This window comes from Liolophura sinensis, chromosome 8 (genome assembly GCF_032854445.1).
Source record: "Liolophura sinensis isolate JHLJ2023 chromosome 8, CUHK_Ljap_v2, whole genome shotgun sequence".
Lineage (NCBI taxonomy): Eukaryota > Metazoa > Mollusca > Polyplacophora > Chitonida > Chitonidae > Liolophura > Liolophura sinensis.
In genome coordinates, this window is record NC_088302.1 from 35,127,299 (window position 1) to 35,149,514 (window position 22,216).

General features: G+C 38.3%; 1 protein-coding gene across 1 annotated transcript in view; it reads right to left on the reverse strand.

The window, feature by feature from the left end:
- Positions 1-2,122: 2,122 nt before the first annotated feature.
- LOC135472610 (rho GTPase-activating protein 6-like) overlaps positions 2,123-22,216 on the reverse strand; it is a 42,777-nt gene continuing 22,683 nt past the window's right edge. Inside the window, exons 2-12 of the mRNA XM_064752194.1 lie at positions 19,224-19,380; positions 18,325-18,447; positions 12,670-12,790; positions 12,163-12,250; positions 11,567-11,747; positions 9,420-9,475; positions 8,947-9,097; positions 8,484-8,635; positions 4,871-5,060; positions 4,335-4,425; positions 2,123-3,902 (exon numbers count right to left, since the gene is read on the reverse strand). Coding sequence (XP_064608264.1) covers positions 3,065-3,902; positions 4,335-4,425; positions 4,871-5,060; positions 8,484-8,635; positions 8,947-9,097; positions 9,420-9,475; positions 11,567-11,747; positions 12,163-12,250; positions 12,670-12,790; positions 18,325-18,447; positions 19,224-19,380 — 2,148 coding nt within the window. The 3' untranslated portion in view covers positions 2,123-3,064. The remainder of the gene's footprint in view (positions 3,903-4,334; positions 4,426-4,870; positions 5,061-8,483; positions 8,636-8,946; positions 9,098-9,419; positions 9,476-11,566; positions 11,748-12,162; positions 12,251-12,669; positions 12,791-18,324; positions 18,448-19,223; positions 19,381-22,216) is intronic.

The window sequence follows — 22,216 nt, forward strand, 5'->3', positions numbered from 1 at the left end:
TATGCACCAAGCTGCGAAATTTGTATTTGTTTACATTGTGATAAACAAAAAATTATTTTACTGTTAATTTACACATTAGTTCAGTTTCACACACTGGCCAGAAGCCATCTTGTCTGTTCTCTTAAATGTAACCTTATATCCTGCGTTGTGAAAGTGGGCCCTGCTCTTGAAGCAAGTGATTAAGTTGTCCAAACACATGTGTAGATCAGAGCACTGCTCATATAGCAGGCAGCTCAATTGGTGGAACATTTCCTTAATTTAAGGTCCTGTCTTTGAAGCCAGCCAACCATTTGGTGGAACACTTGTTTATAACTTTGGGCCCATTTAAGCTCATTGAGTTGGTAGAACATTTGTCTAAAGAAGACCTCTGCTCATGAAGAAAACTTTCCAGCTGGCAGAAAAAGTTTTGTAAAGTCCGCTAATTAGAACATTTGTGTAAATTAAGGTCCCTCTCTTGAAGCAAGCCAGCTAATTGATAGAACATTTTTGGAAATTAGGGCCTGTCCTTGAAGCTAACAAACTATTTGGTAGAATCTTTGTCTAAATTAGGGCCCTGTCCTTGAAGCTAACAAGCTATTTGGTGGAATCTTTGTCTAAATTAGGGCCCTGTCCTTGAAGTTAACAAGCTGTTTGGTGAAATCTATCTAAATTATGGCCCTGTCCTGGAAGCTAACAAGCTATTTGGTGGAATCTTTGTCGAAGTTAGGGCCCTGGGCTTGAAGCAAAAAACATTAAATTGGTAGAACATTCGTCTTGTTTAGTTCCCTTTACGTGAAGCAAGCCAGCCATTTGCCAAAATTCATGCCCACAATGGCTAAAGTAGTCTTCTGAATAGTCATCTAGAATGACTGGCTCTTGGTCAATGAATTATCCGTGGATATCTTTCATTGGTAAATGTGTAAGCCTATATGTAGACCATTATTTAGAACCATGTAAGACACCAATCAAAAAAATCAAGACACAGCTGCTGCTGCTCAGAGTAACAAAAAAACCAAAACCTTAAGAATCTGTTTAAAGTAAATATATAAACTTTACTTGGGTTGGTTTAACAGCTGCCAAATCTGGCAAGTACATGTATACACGAAGTAGAAATACTGGTATAAAAATGACTCCACCAATAATACACTCACATTTCAGATGACATTCTACATACATGAATATATATTGGTCTAATTAATTCAGTACCCAGCGACTGCTAGCAAGTATATTATGTATACACAGGGGAGATAACTCTGTCGCCCCAATCACATTAAAATTTGAACAGCTTACATGATAATGTCCATATAAAAGATGCAGCTTTTCTTTATTGTTTCCAGTTATGCATATTATTACTGTCACATGGTCTAAATAAACTCTCACTCAATGCAATAACGATACAACTACTAACTGGAATTTACTCTGATTAAGAGGAGTTTTAGTCCTGGCAGGTATATCACAAATTTGACTGAGCGATCGTGCATAGCTCTTGGAAGACCTGGTACAAGAACAGCTTGAATACAAGCATATATTCTCCTCGTTAAGAAACCGACTTCTGGTTATGTATCAATTCATCCCACTGATACTTCTACTTAAATCACAAATCTCTGAAGGCACACAGGGAGGTTATGTATCGGTTTAAATATTGCACACTATACTGGCTTATAGAGGTTTTCAGACACTTTATATACGAAATGAATAAATGCAGCACAGACAAGGCACATTACTGTAATATTATTTCATTGAAATCGGATCCGCTGGACAGGTGTGGATGAATCAAAATGCCTCGAATTTTATTTCTCTCGCTATAAAATATTTGATCATCATGCACCAAAATACTTCCGTACCAATATGCTCAACATCAAGTCTTATGCTGTCTGACTGGTTGCTTCAGGGATACCACGGTTGACAGTCTTGATATTTACTTAAAAAGTTCATTATGCAAAAACATTAAAAAAGTACAAGAATTAAGATTATGTTTTAAGAAACAGGTTCTTCCATAAACTGCTACCATCTGAGTGATTTTGAAAGAAAAATGGCACAGAAATGGTTCTCAAATGGTTTAAAAGCACCTAAAAACAATAACAAACTCTGGCTCTGTCTCAGTATTTTCAGAACCACGAGCAACCAGCTGCGTGTTTAGCTGCGTAAACAACATACACTAAGCTACAAGTACAACCTGTTCAACCTAATTATAACAAGATCAGTCACATGCCCTTATTAACATGTAGTAGGGTGCTCAGATATGAATAAATAATTTGACCCCTGGACTACATGGCCACTGACTGTATAGCACTTACTATGCATATTAAATATACCTGTATCATCTTTAGTCCAAAACAGATTATCGCATTTAGAAGAGATACAGGTGTGAATTCATCAGTAAGGCAAAACTAAATAAGGCAAATTCCAGAAGGATATCCATAAGGATTAAATATTCATAAGAATGCGTTCTTTGTTGTGATTGTGACCCTTCTTAACTCTTCCATATTATAATGGTTATGATTTATCTTATTTGGCATGTTTAAAAGATGGCCAGAAAAAATTTGTGATCAAAAAATTTTAAAAAGATGTCCAGCATGTTTATGTCATTCATATACTGACCATTTATGAGAAGTTGAAAACTACATTTTCATCATGATGATATTCGAAAACTGGTTTTGATGTCAAGTTTGATTCGATGTGTTTCACCAGTTTCAAATCGAAGTTACCAGAAATGATGAGTTGGAGAGATAAAAAGCGAACACGTATATGTTACACGATAAAAGCCCAAAGACTTGCTGAAATTGAGCAACCACCACACATCAGCATAAGAAAGTTCATGTAGGTACTAATCATCTAACAGTGTCTCCTACTGCTACACCAGTGTCTCCAACTGCTACACCAGTGTCTCCAACTGCTACACCAGTGTCTCCTGCTGCTACACCAGTGTCTCCAACTGCTACACCAGTGTCTCCAACTGCTTCACCAGTGTCTCCTGCTGCTACACCAGTGTCTCCAACTGCTACACCAGTGTCTCCTGCATCTACACCAGTGTCTCCTACTGCTACACCAATGTCTCCTGCTGCTACACCAGTGTCTCCTACTGCTACACCAATGTCTCCTGCTGGTAAGAATCATCGTTCTTATCTGCAGCCATTAGTTCCCAATTCCTCCACCTTTCTCGCTCACAGTCCAGATCAGAACTGTCACTACGCGAATCCTCAGAATTCCTCACCCCTAGAGGACGTTGTCGAGAAGACAAGGGGCGCAGCTGGGATGAACTGGTAGATTTGGAGCCACTGTCTGATCGCTGTCGCCTCGGTGATGCCGAATCCCGATATGATGGCCGCGGAGATTCAGGTGGCTGAGTTCTGGGAGAGTTTGTGCTCGAGTTTCCTGAGCTACTTGACCCAGTGGTCATCAACCACTGTCCAGAACTATCTGACCCAACAGGGCTGGGCTCCTGCGATGTTAATGAACCCGAGCTCTTTCTCCGTCCCTCCAATGATGGCACGGTCAGTAAGTCATGAGAGTACGGATCGGACCAGTAATTCTCTGACGAACCCACATGGCCAGTTTTTCCTCGGGCGTTAGTACTCGTTTTATCGTGAGACACTTTTAATTTGGGCATGCGTGGACTTCTCTGGGGCTTCAACACCCGGGAAGGAACACTGCTTGAGCTACTGTCCTCAGTCTGCATAGGATCACTGTCACTATGTAGTCGTGGCACTTCTAGCCGTTCACCTCCGGAGAAGTTCGCACTGTCTGCACTCTGAACCTGTCGCAGTGCAGCATGATTGGGTCGTCCCTGTGAGCGCCGACTGTCAAACATCGCCCGAGACCTCAGGCCCATGTCCATGTCAATCCCCGGGGAGTGAGGAAGAGAAGCAGTATCACTATCTTCAAACACACTGCTTGAGGTTGTGTCAGGGTCAGGCTCAATCCTGCAAACAACAACAACAATATATGAAAGCCTGAGGAATATCCTAAGTTTCACAATTAACAAACAAAGCAAGTCAATATTATATAAATTTATAGTACTTATAAACGTATTTGAATATGTAATTCAGCACCAACCTCATTTGTTTTTTAAATATTAAATTTACAGATATCTTCCATATTCAAGAAATGTACCAGAAGTGTTGACTATTTATCTTACAGGTACAGTTAAGGGAAAAAAATTATAGAACAACTTGATGTACAACAAAAAAACTGATATACATGTATACTTCATTAAGTGCATCAATCTATATCTGATAAAAGACAGCTTTCAGAAGGGCACCTGCCACTTGCATTACCATGGTAGTGGCAGAAGCCAGGTAGTTTAAAAGAGACAGTTCAGAGCAACCAAGACATAATGATTGTGAAATCCTTACCCATATTCAGAGGCCAGTTTCTTCAGGAGCATATCAGCCGTGTCTGGATCTGTCTCCATTAACAACCTCACAATCTCATCTTGTAAGTCAGCTGGCACCTGAAGTAGAAACAAAGCACACTTAGAACATGTTGGTGATGCAAGCTTGATGTGAAATACATGTATATACAGTGTTGACTAAGTTCATGGGTACAAAAAACAAAACAAAAATGACACTGACTCTTAAAATGCTTGGGCTATGTTGAAAAACAGCAACTTTCGGGGGAGGAAAGCAGATCAAGGGGAATAACTTTTGTTCAAGTCGCACTAATGGGGATGACTTGCACTCAACGCTGACTCCAGGCAGAAAACCTGCTGGGAGGAAAACAGATGTGAAAACTGTTTTGGACATCGCTTTGGTAAGACTGGACATATTCCTTTCAAATTAAATAACTTAATCATACAACATCATGAAAGATTCAAGGATTTTTTAATAGTTTACTGGATGTTCACAGGGTGGGTAGATGGTGTGGATTATTTTCTCAAATCCCCATGAACACTTACATTGAACAGGTGTTTCATGGAAGTCGATCATGTCCTCAAGGACAGCAATCACTTCACTCCTTTCCTCAGCCCGATCCATGTCCTCTACCACGAAGGACTTCTCACTCCCGACCTTGGCCTTGTGAAGGATGTTTGGTCCAAACAGCGTTGCCAGATTGTGAGAGTCCATCTTGTTGCCAGGCAACTGCAAAAGAGAAATGAAATCTTTACCCAGCGTTCTAAAGTTTTGGATTATATCATGTGCTTTGGTTCTTTTTAACTTATTCAATCAAATAGATATGATTTCAAACACTGAACTAATTTGATTGATTTTTTTTACTGGGGTTTCACACCATACTCTCTCTAGAATATTCCACTTTATTAATGGCCATCAGTTTTAGGACAAACTTTCCTGTATGTCTATATGCCAGTTTCCAGGTTCATGGGTGAAGAATGTAACAAAAATGTAACTTTCAGAACCACATATACTTGTTTTCTCACATCTCTAGTATATTTCAGTTTTCTTATAAACTTAAAGCATTAATTAAAGAAAAGAAAAAAAAACAGAAGAACTGTTCTTTTTCTTTAAAACTCAAGCAAAATCCTTTTTCTTACAGGTGTGACTGATAAAAAAAAATCCTCAACGATTATGCAACTAATATAAACCTAAAGCCTTGGACTTTAAAATTTAGTGTTTTGCATCAGCATCCTCTTGAACGTGCTTTGTGCTTTGCTCCAAAAATATGTCAATCTCAGCATATTTGTCGTATGTGGGAAGGTCTGGCAGCAACCTGCGGATAGTCATGGGTTTCTCCCAGGTTTTGCCCGGTTTCCTCTCACCATAATGCTGGCCGTCGTCGTATAAGTGAAATATTCTTGAGTACAGCGTAAAACAGGCAATGAAATAAATAAATTAATAAATCAGACATCTTTCAATTTTTCCAATGTACTTACAGTTAGATGTACATCCTAGGCAAGAAAATTCGAATATAACACAACTTTGGGCATTTAAAGGTACTCTATCTTTGTATGTTACAAAAGACGAGATAGACAAGTTAAAAAAGTACTGGTAATCAGAATTATATCAAGTCACGGATAGAGAATAAATTGTTGATTTACAAAAGGCAAAACCTTCACGTTATTGACAGAATTATAAAGAAGGGACATTTCCTCAGAAGGAGACCCCACAAGATGTCTGACACACATGAACTGGAACACTTAAGTATCAGCAAATTTTACTGCAATACAAAGCTGAAAATATTCACTTCACAGATGATCAAACTAGATTGTGGGAGATACCATCACTATTCAAAATTTACCCGTAGTTTTTCCCATACACTGCTAGATTTCTTCGTCATTAATCAACCAAATACCAACTCAAATTTTGTAAGTTAGCTGCTTGCTATTGATCCTCCAGCTTAATAGCTCGTGTTAACAATGCGGAATTTCATGCATTTCTTTGACATCAAACATTTTATCATCACAGGCCTTTTTCAACTATGTTAATGTTGTCAATTAATCTGTGAATACTGTGTAACATTCAGTGAAGCACTTTCACTGTAGGTTTCACGAGGCAGTCAAACCTCAAAGCAGTGTTCCAGAGGGAGATTATGCTAATCCACCTGATACTTGCTCTGATAATGTTCATGCTTGGATGATCAGTATGCTTTGTATGATATCTCTGAGCTGCACAGTTCAATGTCACGGTGACTAAACACCACGGCCCACTATCGCAAAACTTTAAAGTGAATTTTTAATAATTGTCTGCATAATTCACATTCACATAATTCATGTTATGGCCGTTTAACTGAGACAAATGTCAGTTCAAGAAAAAAGTTACAAGAAGTTTTATGCACAATGTTTCATGACAGAAGCTCCAGGGGTTCAAACCATACACCTTTTGTCATCAACATCACAACCGCCAGTATGTCTACATCAGTTCATCCTGACCTTCAAAATGCCACTGTTTTGGTTTTTTTATTTGTTTTCTATTGAATTTCTTTTTTGAAGGTTGTTTATTTTTGTTTCTATTTTTTCATGTCTCTTCCTGCCTTTTTTTTTTAACTTAGCCTTATCCAAACACACACGCTGTCACAGGGGTCACTTAACCCTTCATTTTGCTGACATCAGTTGATTCAAACTTTATACATTCACGCACGCTGATACAGATCAGGGTGAGAATTCTTTTTTTATCTTCCTTGATCAAATGATTAGATACTTTACAGCTCTAGAATACATGAAGACATGACGGATTATCTAGGTCATTAAAGATAAAGAACTGTCTCTAATCTCCCCTATTAATTTTGCCCTTTGACAGACATGCATTGAATTTTACAAGAAAATTAATTTCGTGGACAAATCTGCGATGGTTATCAGTATATTTGACTTATCCCATTACAAGATAATTATGTGTCCATGGATGTGAAAACACAGGGATATTGTTGGAGCCTCGCTGAACAAGCTCTTGTATCACACGGTGACTCTAACCTAGTACAGGAGCCAGTTGTTCGAAAGTACATTAAAAATTAAATTCAGTATTAGCTGGAATAAAGCTCCATTTGAAATGTATTAAGATAACACTGATACATGTATTTAGTTTTAAGTCTGATGACAATTCTAATACATTTTTTAACAACTGCATTTTTGGTTGTCTGCTAAAGAAGAATCTTTTTAAAATGCATGCACCAAGTGCATACATGGTGATCTATCATCAAATTATTTATTTAGGGGAATATAAAGTCCTTCTTCAGTTATTCACTTACCCTAAAATACTATATATTTTGTCCATGACTAACTTGCCCATTTTTTCTTATTCCGAGAGTTCTCCTGATTTTAGTAAGGTGTTTTGAGGTTTGCTTGGAGCATGGGATGACATTTTACTAGAAAAGTGTAAATTTCAGCACCAAAATAATATTTTGTGACTTGTTTTTACCTCTAAAAATGCACTTTTGTGGGTGAAATTTTAAATCATTTAGGGTATGTCATGTAGATTACTGTACTTACATTATGTCATCATTATTTTCAGAACTATATGTATGTGTAATGATGAAAGTTTTGAAGCGAGCCTTTCAGCTGATGTAGAACAAATTAAAGTGCCAAACAGATGTAGTTTAAATGTTGTATTTATTATTACCATGAAGGTGCCTCATCATAGCAGGCTAGCCCCAAAGCTAACATATTAACAGTGCTGCCTCACTGGAGCACCATGCTTTAGACACCATATATGACACCCCACTCAGCCATATTACACGTTCAGCCAACCAGTATCTGGCCTATCTGCTAATGCTGAGTGCCAATGAATCACAGTGAACGTCTTAAAATTTTTCAGTGCTTGACTCTTGCTGATTCTGTGAGCTCTGCCGATTTCCGAAACATGCTTAGAAGTTTGTTTGGAAGGAAGGATGAATTCGTACTGGGAAAAATGCATCTTTAAGCACCAAAATTAATATTTCATGACATATATCTGCACATTAAAATGCATATTTCTTTGCACGGGAGGGAGGCAAAAGTTTAGATCATTCACCATAACTAGCATTTCAAAGTTTCCTGCTTACATTATGGATGTTCTAAACTCTCACAGCCAGTGGTGTGATTCTCACTGACTGATCAAATTATTTTCGGGACTTACCAGTTTGCCATGCTCGTCGATGGTGTCGGTGGAATGTTCAACTACCTTGTTGAGGAATCGTAAGAGAGCCCAGAGGGTGTCTCTGTTTGGGACAGGAAGTAAGGCCACCAGCATCTTTACCGCTAAAGCTTGCTTGGTGCTCTCATATAGATCTACAAAGAAAATAGGAACAGACTAAGTTTTAAAGTGATAATTATTTTCCTTGGGGTTATTCTATCCACACTCTTAGCAAGCCAAAATAGCTTTACCTGAAACTAAAATAATTAAGGAGTACAACTTTCACATGAAGTGGGAAAGTTGGAGAATTTTGGTATTTAAAAAAAAAAATAATAATTCCTTAATTTTCTAGTCTAATCCTGAATTAAAAAGTCATGCGAAAACCAAGACGCAAATCAGAAGTCAAATGTAGGTACACATATACAAAATGCTACCCCTGTAAAGTTTATAAGTTAAATAAACTCACTTCTTGTGGCCACCAAAGGTGAGTAAAGGTCTCGGGTTAACAAAGGCTCAGGTAAATCCCTGAAATATTCCTTTAAGAGAGCAGCCACGTCATTGGGGTTGTGTTGTTCTCCTAACCTCACATCCTTCCCACAGTCAAACTCATCCCTCATCTGAAATCATACATATGCAACACGTTCATGAATATTCAAAAGTTCTAATGGATGGACGTGTTAAATGACAAAACTATACTTATAAACACTAAAATGCATTGTTCAAGGCTTATCTACTCAGAGCATCAGTCTAATTGGCATGGTTTCTCTTGTACTCTTAACTGGTAACCCCTAGGTCTTTAAATCAGTCTTAATTCAAAGCTTGACATTTAAAAGCGGGTAAGTAACAGATGTTGAGCAGTTATTGATTAATTACACCTGTCAGATAACTGTGGACATGGTAATTTATATATTTTTACTTTTTGATAATTTATTTTGTTACCTGTTTTGTTCTCTTCTTAGTGCTTCCCACTCTAAATATTCCCAAAGTCTGCAAACCTACAAAACAAAAGAAACTCATAATTAAGAAAGAAAGAGATGATATATAGTGACACTTAATTGCATACAAGCAGTCCAGAGTTCAAATTTATCAAGCAACCTTTGTCATAAATTGCAATTGCTTAAAGCGCTATTCTTAGAACAGGAAAGAACTCAAACTGCAGTTGGTAAATGTTCTTCAGCAAATAACGAGCATACAAATTTTAAACTTTCTTGGGAAAAACATTTTAATTGTAGTTTTGTTTGAATATTTGACTTAAGTCTTAAGACATTTGATAAATATGGGCTCTCAAAGCAACTAGGCAGAATTGGGTATAATATTAAGTTTTTCAGACAAAAACTGCAAAATTCATTCAAAAGAAAACCAAATATAAACTTACATAAGCAACACAGAATTTTTGTGTTTGAACACTAAAACTCTGGACAAAAATAGTTAAAAAAACTGTACTGTTTAAAAATATAGGCATGTGAACTTTTTGAACTTTTTAGCGACAACAAAAAAACTATGTAATCTATATTGGTGTTCAATGCCATATATCTACCAGTACTCAAGAATTGTTCACTTATGTTATGACTCATATCCAGTGATTTAGCAGTATGGGCCTGCAAGGACCCTTTACTGCAATAAAGATATAGACAATATAAATAACAGTAGATGAAATATGACAGGTAAAGAAATAAGAGACACACAAAAACAAAGGCATGTGTACATAATCAACACTGAATGTTGTATCAACAGCTACCCAGAATTTAGGCACATAAATAAGAGCCGAATGAACTGATAAAGTTCCAGACCACTGGGGTGTGTGGTGTCTTTATTTCCATGGTTTTGACTACCCAGTGCCAGCTGGATCATTCCTTATTACTGCCAAAGGGTTACATAACAGGCCCTGGGAAACACACTAGTCTGTATGCCCCCAGACAGTCTAGCAAACTTCTGTATTTCACCCAAAATTTCGTCCATGGCTGAGTTACTCATTTAGCCTGTTTCTGAGAGTTTATTGATCTTAGAAAGATGTTTTAAGATTTGTTTGGAAGGTATGATGATATTCTGTAGGAAAAATGGAAGATTCACCGCATTCTATGACTGTTATAGGTCGCCTAAAATGCATTTTTGCATTCGAATTTTTAGGACAGACGCGGTAAACGCTGGCTCTGACTACAGATCTGCTTGAAGTCCATGTTGATGAAACAGCAGTCAGAGGGATTTTTTGAACATCACTTTTACAGCTAAATGCCATGTGCTTCCTATCCACATTGCACCAAAGAACTGTTTGTTCTTGATTGCAAAGAAGCAAGACGAAGAGGCAAAAACTTGAATAAAACAACCAGAGAATTAATTATCTTTAAGAGAGATACTGTCAGTCGGCGCGTAAATCTTTGCACGTAATCGCTCTTTTTGTCTTTATCTAAAGCTGGATATTTATTTATTTACCTGGAGCTTGCCATATATCAAACTGGAGTCAGTCCCAATGTTTACGTTGTGTGTGCCAACGATGAGTTTCGGCATACATCCAATCTGGTCTCGTTCACAAACAGCTAGGCTTTTCGAACATTGAACTTTTGACTTTATATATACTTCGAAATAGCTTCAAACAAGCGTCGACACCTTGCAGTTCTTACCTTGTACTTGTATCAAGGCTTTTTTACATCAAAGATGTGTCCAAACGTTTCAATATGTCTTGACTGAGCTTGATTTTGAGATGCGGCGGCTGTTGTTTGGCTCCGTTGTAAGAAACATTCAACATCAGAGCACACCATATGTCTAAAGGTTTAAGTGTCTAAAGTGGTTAAAACAGAATGTAAAAAGATCGACGCCATAGAGAATGTCCAAAAAGTAGCTTTCATCTACTTATAAAAGAAGTCATGTATATGTATGCGGGCCTATACCTTTCCCTACACCTGTTCACCCGATCCACTTCACACATGCTGAGTAAACAGCTGAAAACGAAAGGAATTAAGTGCAGTTGTACTTATCCGGTATTCAGAAAATTGCCTATTGTGCATGCAAATTAGGTAAACTGAATACGTCACAAATGGACTACAGGGGCAATGCTAAACAGTCATCAAGCGAGTAGGCCTACAGCTCACCGTAAGTCTCTAGGTGTTTGAAACATGTCTTGACGATCTGTGGCACCTGTGGGGCTGTCGTATTGAGGTGAAGGGGGGTTTCTTGATGACTGCTTAACGACAGTGACAGGGCGTCCAAGAGGCTTGAGTTGTACTTCCCGCTCTCAGATTCCGACAAGGAATCTGTACTTGCAGCTCGATTCTGAAAAGAAGGAAGGCATTAGACATTTGGATATCAACTGGAAATCAGCTGCAAAGCTCCGTATAGATCCACAAAATCTGAACTGTTTCCCGGTAAGAAAAATATCCCTTGAAAGAAATTGAAGTCGCACAATCGTCTTGGGTCTTGGGACAATTCTTTGCACCTTTCTGGCTTCGTTCAAAACTGTTGATCGCTTTTCTCTCCGCGAATCCGTCAGAATTTCAAGCTTTAATTATTTTGTTAACTCTTTCGCTTTTTTGTTGAACGGTAGAATTCCATATAGCATGCAATTATTGACTTGGAATGTCCATTATGAGTGACGATGGGTGTATGAATGTCTGGTATAATGAAGGGACTTCTGTCATATATATATATATATATATATATATAAAATATATATATTTTTACACCTCACCTTATTCTGCTCCATACTCCTGCTATCTGAAATGTTGCCGTTGTGGTTGGCATTGTCTAGAGAGTTCACAGAAGAGTTACTGGATTTTCTGCAAGAGAGACCAAGAAACGAAAAGTTTCACCTGGGCAATTACAAAGGTATGGATAGTACAAACAAATACTTAATCTTGTTTTAAATGGCAAAAATGCACTTTTTTTCACCTGTAAAGCTAAACATTTACCTATGGAACCATTTGCTGTTCGTTTGAAATGAATCATTGGGGTTTAATGCCAAGGTATTTCATGGCTGTATTTCAACCCCATCATGACGAGTTGTTCTTACGTACACACTGTGCGCACGGTTGCGCTGTATGCACGGGTATGTACAGGTGTGCTGTATTCACGGGTGTGCTGTATGCACGGGTGCACGATGTATAGCACTTTACTTCCATTTACGGATCTGTGGTAGTGTCAAAAAATAAATCGGAGCAGACTGTAACGAATTGCACCGCAACCTTATCAAACTTACCTTTGGTGCGGAGCTAGAGGAATAGCGTCTGACCGCGACAACCTTCTCTTCTGTAATTCCAAATCATTGGCCACACATTTAGCTATAGGGATGCCAAAGACAAGACCCAGGGGACGACAGTCTGAAAGAAACGTTAAAGAGTTTGTGTAACTGTCCATTATCATTTATGAGAATTTCTTTGAACACCGGTGTCTGTAGTTGATATCCAGAAGAGTCATGATAATTGATGCACACCTCCCCATATATTTCCAGTCAATTGCCATATTAGGACGGAAATATTGGTATCTGGTATTAGTCCGGTCTTACTAATGTAGGCACATACTATTAATATTATATTCAAAGTTAAATTAATCGCATGCATAAATTACAGTGGTAAACGCGCCAAAGCCTAAGAGCAAGATTTACAAGCGAATTACAGGTGGTCAGCCAATGGCAGGTTGCCCAAGGCTCTCCGATAGGGAAAGCGAAATCATGTCAGGACTGCTATTTATATGCTAAGATTGTGGTATCTGATATAAGGCTTATCCAATGTTTTAGCGACTTGCAGATGCTGGTGAAAATCTAACGCATCTACAAGATGTAATGATTAACCGTATACAGATGGCATATACGATCACGTTAGCATTGTCAGTTAGATATTAGCGCAGAGGACCACCCCCGATAAACTAAAGACCAAAACGCTATACGCTTAGAATGAAAGATATAAAACAACACAAACACCTGTTCGTGATTGCTTTTACAGACACATTTATGATCGGTTAATAATTGATTCTAGGTACTTTTTGCATTTTTTTTTCTTCCAAGGGACAAATATTATAGAGAATGTGAATGTTTGGTCTCTTCTTCATGAAACTTAACATAGAGACCTACATCCCGGACAGAATTAAGATTAACCATTTTACGACTTTTTTTTCTTATAGATGGAAAAGCTTCATTATGTTTTCAGTAGACATACAATACCAGTACATCAAGAAAAATTAACACAAATTGCAATGAAAGACTTTCTGATGTAAACAGAATTGATTAAATATCAACAATTTGTAGTGACAAAAAAGGAGAGATGTTTCTTTGCAATAATAATCCTAATTTAATTAAACAACCAGCTGACGGTAACAAAGAAACAAAAACTGTCCTGGTACGCGAAACAAAAATATGGATAAGCATAATAATGTATGATGGCCGGTAGATGTATCAAAAGAAGTAGAAATGGAATTGATTGGTTCATATAAATTAAAGCATTAGACATCAGAAGAGGAATGAAGAAACAAACGCTGATAAAATCAGCTATACATGACCGGTCAGATGTAGATAATAAACACACATATGTCTTGACAATATCTAATAAACCTCAACTGCATTAATCAGGGGATGCATTAGCAATTATTCAATTAAATCAATATAAATATGTAGATGTAGAGAAAGAGCCTGGGACCCGCTGGATGTAGGTGCGTTAGTGTACAAAGAGTTCACTTAACCTTGGCTCGTTCTGCGGCTCAAACATGAGAGAGTCGCAGCCAAAGTGCCTAAAACTACATTAGCTTTTTAGAAGATAAGCAAACTAAATTGGCAAGCAGATGGAACCACTTTGGTGAGATAGGCCCACCTGGTAATCATACAGCTCAGTCAACCTGTAAGCAGTGTACGAGTCTCACATGAGTTGCAGTTCAACAACGTCTTTTCCTGGTCAATGCTTTTTTCACTAAAAACACTCTCGGATCCACAGCCCAGTCTTCATGTGTAAATTGGCATGTCTTCTAAGCCGTTCACCCAGAACTAGAGAGGGAAATATCTTCTTACAAACACAAACATATTCTGTTCACCTAATACATGTTGCGTGTGTTCTTTTGATAAACGTTGGCAACGCAGGAAAGGTTATAGGCTTACACGATGTGAGGTTTCTCGTGAAATTAGCCACTGTTAACTTCCATCATTGGACACAAAGTCTTCACATGACACAAAGCCATCTTTCGAAACTACACAGATTCCATGTCCAAAACATCAGTCATTTGTGAACGTTAAAATCAAAATGATTCTTTGGACTATCAAACATTCCTGTAAACAAAACCACAGAGTGAAATATCTTCTTCAAATGCTGTTCCCTGTTAAATTGTAATCCTGTTTATTAGATTTAATTTTGCTTAATGACATTCTTTAGAATTTTCCACTAATACGGTGGCGGTTAGTTTCACTGCTGGATGAAACCCCAGTTTTCCGAGTAAACCATCAAAATTGGTAAAGGTGCTAGCGAACTTTCCCACGTGTGGCGTACAGAAATGTATACCGTATCGTAATGTTGGAAGACAAATAGAGGGCGTACGCCTTACTTCTTGGATAAAAAACATTATATCAAATTTGATACAAATTGTGTATTTTTAGAATGCTCAATTATTCATAGTGGAAACTATGTACAGAAGGCAAAATATCTCTGGACCGCGCCCAGTGTTTATTAAATAATCCAAACATCAAAAGGTGAGTTTTGACAGGATCACCTGGTCCAGCCCATGTGTAACGGTACTGTAATCTAAAGGATTCGTGTAAAGCGTCGTGCATCTCTGCGAGCTGTCAGAAAGTCGCAACATCAGTCTAGCTTGTGTGGTACACCTTGTCATGAAGCCATTCTGGCAAAATCTGCGGAATGCTGGCTCAGAATTATGCTACCCATAAAAACTCTGTTAGTTCACATCCCACCGTCAGCTAACATTATTTACCGACATTCTAGAATTCCATAAGGAATGCGCTGCATGTATGATCTTCAGATGAAGATCGACAACAACAAAATGCAGCCCTGTTTTCTTTTCTTTTGGCATTGCCCTGTTTTATTCCCTCGGAAGAACTGTTACAGTTTCTCTCTGTTTAAAGTACCGTACAGTATAATGTTATCATATATACTAATAAACAATGAAAAATTTTGCATTGTTGCGTAACAAACTTTTCCACCGTCAAAATACCACATGTATGGTTTCTAATTGTAAAGTATGCGCGCCTATGTCAATGTCAAATATGAAATAACTGGGCCTTTGCTGGTATCCAAAAACCATGCAAGCATGGCAGCTTAAGCGAGATAACTAAACGCCAAGGTACAAAAATCCTTTAAAATGAGCCATTTTATACATGAAAAAGTTGTTAAATGCATTAATTGCATCCGGCACCTTGTGAGTGAGTGAGTGAGTGCGTGGGGTTTAACGTCGTACTCAACAATTTTTCAGTCATATGACGACGAAGGAATCATTAGGGTGCATGTACGTGTAATGTGCCTCCTTGTTGCAGGACGGCACCTTGTGATCAGTCTTTAACCTATCCACATGTACAAGTGTTTTTTATGTACTTATTTTCCTTGGCGTGTTCTAATGCCGTACTCAAGAAACTTTTCATGTACTCGATGGCGGTCATGTCAGTGGGTGGAAGAAAAGGGCGAAATGACGAAATAATTGCAGTCACCTTTTGTTTTGATGATTAAGAGCATGCGCTCCCAGTGCTTCCTAAAAACAAAAACAAACCTCACTAGCAAATATGTGCGCGAGTCATTCCCAATGCCCTTTCAAAAAGAATACCTGCCAATTAAGTATAATAGGTAGTTGTTCTCAGCCTGTCTGCAAAGGATGGACAAACGGGTAAAGCGCACCCATGCACCTTCATTACTGCAACGACTTAACCCTGTAGCTATTTCCTCCGCTAATAGGCTACCCTTATTAAGGTGCAAGCATGTCTTGACAATGGAGAGATGGATGGCTTTGTCTCAGAGGTAACATGTGTGAATACCTCTCCTCCAGTTCTAAACAGATGCTGTGAAGCAGGGAGGGGAAAGGAGTGTGCTGTACCAGCGAGTCAGGGCATTAAGCTGGGGGGTATACTGCAGAAATCGGTGCCAGAGACTCCGCCATGGCTCAAGACGGAACCTGGAGCAAGGCCAAGCACAGCAGAAATCAACTTTTGACTGATAGTCAGAATGTCAGGCCGGGCAATCTCTACTATAAAACAGCTGGGTATACTATTTAACTGCAAGGAGAGCGAATGAAAACAAGCCCTAAATATAGATACCTGGCTAGTAACCCCCGAGGGTACTCTCGAAACTTATGTAATCTTTGTGGCCTCACAAATATAAATACATAAATATAAATATTTGCAAATGATATCAACTATATAAGAAGATGCTCTTAACGCTTGCTTCAGCAAATTCCGCCAAGGATATATGTTTAGTTTTACCGTTTCGTACGTAATGACATCTTTCTAAATTTAAGGAAAGGGCACAGTGCTTGCCACTGACTGAGGGACTGCTGTGCTTTGTCCAGGTCATTAAACGTGTGCATAATGCATAAAATTTTGGAAATGTTGTAACAGCTCATTGGACACATGAGTCCAGTGTTGCCGAATAGCATTACGCCTTAAAATAAATGCGCGACGCAAAATACGTGTGTTCAGAAAACATCCAGTTTACTTCATTGTTTGCTGTAAACAGTATTCGAAGTTTCATAAAATGATTTTCACTTTTTTGTAGATTTTTGTTGATGCAAAAACGTTTTAGATGGTATATTATGAGGATCAGTTCTTGTCACTATGGTGAAGGCTGGCGCTGAACTCTTTGACACCAATCATAGGTCTGACGAAGCTTTAATGAACTGTTTGGAATACCAAATCAAATACCGTGAGAGAGTTTAAGAGGAAGAATGGTGATTATTCATGTTCTGACAGGTAGATGAAGGTATAGACAGGTGTCGCGGGTAATACAGACGAGCAATCTGTTGTTTTAACCCCAGTACATGTCATGGTACAGACCACGGATTGTTCTGGCAAAACCACCCACGGCGAGGCAAGACTTCTCAAGACGACTCTAGCTGGTGTACTCATTGAGTTACTAGCGCATTATACTACTCTAACAGTTAGTGCAAACACCGATTGCGTACAGACACAGCAACTTCATATAATAACACCATCTATACTACTACAGTTACTTTTATTTTTAGAATGCAGCATGATCATAAAAGTTAGCCTGTAGGCATACTAATCATGGTACAACTGGAATAGCTGGAATATGATAGTCCGTGGAACAAGTGCATGTGTTTAAGATTTAAGTCAACAGGTGCAATGTCTGCTTCATGTGCAGTGCGCACAGGCATTTGCAGGATAACGGATAAAACAAGCAGGTAAAACAAGTGCACAGATGTACACAGAATGTGGCATTACATATTCTAGCTAAGGGCGCAGTGGTATGGGAGCGCAAATGAGCTTGTTAAAACGCTGCACTGAGGGCGCACATTTACCACACTGACAGAGCTGAGTAGAAACAGAGTTAGAAATAAGTAAAATCCCTGGAGGTAGAACATAGATATTTCTATGTTGATGAACAATGCAGATATACGGTGGGGTAACCTCTGCAACATGAACAATGTAGATATACGCTGGGGTAACCTCTGCAGCATGAACAATGCGGATATACGCTGGGGTAACCTCTGCAGCATAACCTATGCAGATATACGCTGGGGTAACCTCTGCAGCATGAACAATGCAGATATATGCTGGGGTAACCTCTGCAGCATGAACAATGCAGATATACGCTGGGGTAACCTCTGCAGCATGGACAATGCAGATATACGCTGGGGTAACCTCCGCAGCATGAACAAATCCGTCAACTTCTGTCCAGCAGTATCATTGTCTTACCTCTCGAATCTTTGTCTTCATGGTTTTCCTTTAGGTTATCCAGCAATGTGCTAAGATTTGCAGAATGAGATTTACGCTTCAGCATTTTTAAAACTCTTTTCCCTCTTTTGACTTGAGTAGTTTCTGAAATGAGAAAACCGTTAATTTATTTATTTATTTGATTGGTGTTTTACGCCGTACTCAAGAATATCTCACTTATACGACGGCGGCCAGCATTATGGTGGGTGAAAACCGGGCACAGCCTGGGGAAAACCCACGACCATCCGCAGGTTGCTGCAGACCTTCCCACGTACGGCCGGAGAGGAAGCCAGCATGAGCTGGACTTGAACTCACAGCGACCGCACTGGTGAAAAGCTCCTGAGTCATTACGCTGCGCTGGCGCGATAACCAACTGAGCCACGGAGGCCACTCGAAAAACCGTTGACATTTACATAAGGATCTGATTTTCATCTCAGCAGGTGATACCCTTATGTTACTTTATGGAAAGAAGAACTTTGCTTATTTCAGCAAACTTTAGTGAGACAGAAACAAAGCATGCACCAAATATTAGGTATATTTTATTCAGCCTATTTTAAAAACATCATCACATCATCACTGGCATGCCCAGTAAGTAAAACATCACATCATGTTTGGGGAGAACGCCGTTGTCATTGGCCACCAGGAAAACCTTATCAATATTCAGGCTTGAATTAAAGATGAAGAAAATCAAGACTTAAATAAAGCAAATAGTGACTTCTGACGAAATAAAGGAAATAATGACTCAGGGACTAACTAAAGTAAATCCTCGCTCACAGACTAAATAAAGCAAATACTGACTCCCAGACTAAATAAAGTAAATACTGACTCCGAGACTAAGTAAATAAATACTGACCTACAGACCAAATAAAGAAAATACTGACCTTTGGGCACACATATCTGGCATCCTAAGTTCATAGCCTGGAGCTTAGACAGGGCAATCTTCTGGAGGGCCAGTCGTTCCTTCTCCGAAAGCTGCAGCAAAGTTGTGCCCCTTAGGGTCACCCTCCGGCCACTCATACTACACCATGTGCACGACCCCTGAAACAAGAACAAACTCTCGTAAAATAATCACAACCAGTTGAGAATAAAACAATCATTCCAAACTCTAAACAATTGTATGTATAGCTGACAATCATCCTAAGGCTTATGGAACCATACAGTTGTATTGCAACACCTCCTACATGCGCCTTCGCAAGAAGGTTACTTTCTAGGACGATTTTTATATTATTTTTATTTTATATTATAAGTGAAGAATTCAAAAGTTTTGGGCCAAAAAAAATATTTTTGCACGTGATCATAATTTAAATATTCGTTGAAAACATACGTATGTTTCCTTGACATCCCTGATATATTCGGACATTTATCTTCCTCAAGCTGGTCTGGAAAGGCAGGAATCAAAAGTGTAATTTTGCGGCTAGTTTTAGAACTGATTTTATTTGCCTTCATATTTAGCATTTCCGCGCAAGGTTATCTAGTACTAGGTTATAAGTTGACATGGTATGTCGTGACAAAAATGGTGATAGCTTCACAGTAAAACAACTTTACCTCGCATCTGTATACATTTACATTCAACGCATGTGATAATAATCTGATTATATTGTGGGTGAGGGTATGGACTTAAGTGCGTCTTATAGGAGATTATCAGCTAAGACAATCAGCAAATGATCTGACTAATAAACACTCAGATTATCTGTAATCCTTTCGAAAATAATCAATCACATGACCACATGATCGATCTATATATATATATATATATATATATTAAATATTGAGATCAGTATATGAGAAAAACATCCGTCAGCACTCCTGTCTAATCCAACCCCATACAAGTCACACAATCGGGATAAAGGTCAAGGAATAAAGCACTTTGATGTATGGATATTTTCTTAAATTAGAACCTGGACGCAATATCTTTTCGAAATACAGCAAACTGCAAAGTGGATATCGGCTATTGAAAAGTATCATCTCCATGGATCTTTTGGGTCTGTTTTTTCGTTTGCACATCTATTTTTGTTGATATTTGCATCTTTACACGCAGCTCATCATCGGATATAGTCAATGCTCTCGCCAATGTAAAGGTTTACTTAGCTGGTTTAAATCCAGATGCTTTTTTTTTCACCTCGAAACCTTTATCAAAAGATGGGGGTGTTGAGGGATGGTGTGGGGGCGAGGATGAAGTGTCCAGGGTTGACTCAAAATGTTACAGAGTTACAAATCACCAGGAAGATTAAATAAATATCTGTTTTTCGTTCTTTTGGTACGGAAAGTGAGGCATCTTCCACCCCCGTCCTTTGCAAAGGTTAGAGAGCCATTTTAAAAAGAGTCTTCAGTAAATGAATATGACTCGTACCGTAAATCACCATTTTGCCCACAAACTAATCACCCTGCTGTTTGAACTCTAGCACGAAACGCAGTAACAAAAATAACGTGAAGTGATATGTTGCAGACTGCATGATAGATAATCACATAAAATATTATATGATTTTTCATTAATTTAGTATAGAGCAAGGTGATTACAGTTTGGTGAAAAATTCCACGAAATTCTAGGTTATTTACACTGTGTATCATGGACATGGGATGATGCGCTGAAATTGTACTGAATGCAACCAGTTGAGGAATTTATTCAGTATTACTGGATCTTAAATCGTAATTTTTTTTTTATAGATTTCTGTTATTTTTTGATGATATAAATAGTATGAATTAATTATGGGTCTATTATAAATGATGACCGCGTGATCTAAAACAAAATTCTTTAATATATATATACACACGTACAGAGAGAAAGAGAGAGATAAAGTGGTCATAATTGAGAGTTCGAACACGAAACATTTCAAAAGTGTCATCGTAATAAAATATCTCCAACTATGCAGAATAAGTCGTATATAAATAGGAGGGACATATATTTAGCATTTCGTGTCACATACCGTTAGGAATGATATTAAACTTTCTGGTCATTCGGAAAGCCTGTTTTATGACTTTTGTTTTTTCATCAAGGACAGGTATAGGCTGTATTATTGCTTTGATATCATGAACTAGCCGTTATGGCCTATGGTCAGTGTACACAGGCCTGGCAGGTGCAAGCAGCTAAGAGTATACTGTGTTTGACCCAAAATTTCGTTTATGACTAAGTTGTACAGTTTGACAAAAATCAAATCTGATTTTGGTCAAATGTATACAACATGAACAATACGAGTTACAGCCCAGAAGTAATATTTTATGACCTTTATTTCTGTCTAAAAAGAAGCTTGGAGAGAGGGGGGGAGGGGCATTTTTTAGGTCAAGAGTGTGATACCTGAAGAACAATGAGAATCTAACCACGTACACGATACGGGCCATAAACCCCGCACAGGCGCCCAGTGAGATAATTTATTCAAAGCCAAAGGTTGAAGACAACTGCAGACAATAAATATGGTAATTATATTTTGGTAATTAATTACTTTTTTCCGACTTACCGTGAATGTGGCCATGTGGAATCTAACACAGTGGTGACTGCTATATTATGGATATGTTTTGAACATTTACATATTCATATATGCATAGAATTAACAGAATTAATGGTGGTTTGTTTCGGATAATTAAAGACCTTTGTTGATTTGTTGACCTTTATTATCATAGCGACATCAATACGACCGTGTTCATTCACAAATTTGGTCAACATCCTACACGACTGATTTATCCTCTACTTTTCCGCTTTCTCTGGAGCCTTTTGTATTGTAGTACAATAGGCTCTTGTGCATATTTCTTTCTTTGATTAGTGTTCATCACGCTTTGTCCAACAACATACCATTTAGATGAAGGGGCTCATTATTTTGGATGGAACACGCGACATGGTCCAAATCTAGTGATGGAGAGCTGGATGCAGTCTACAGGCCAC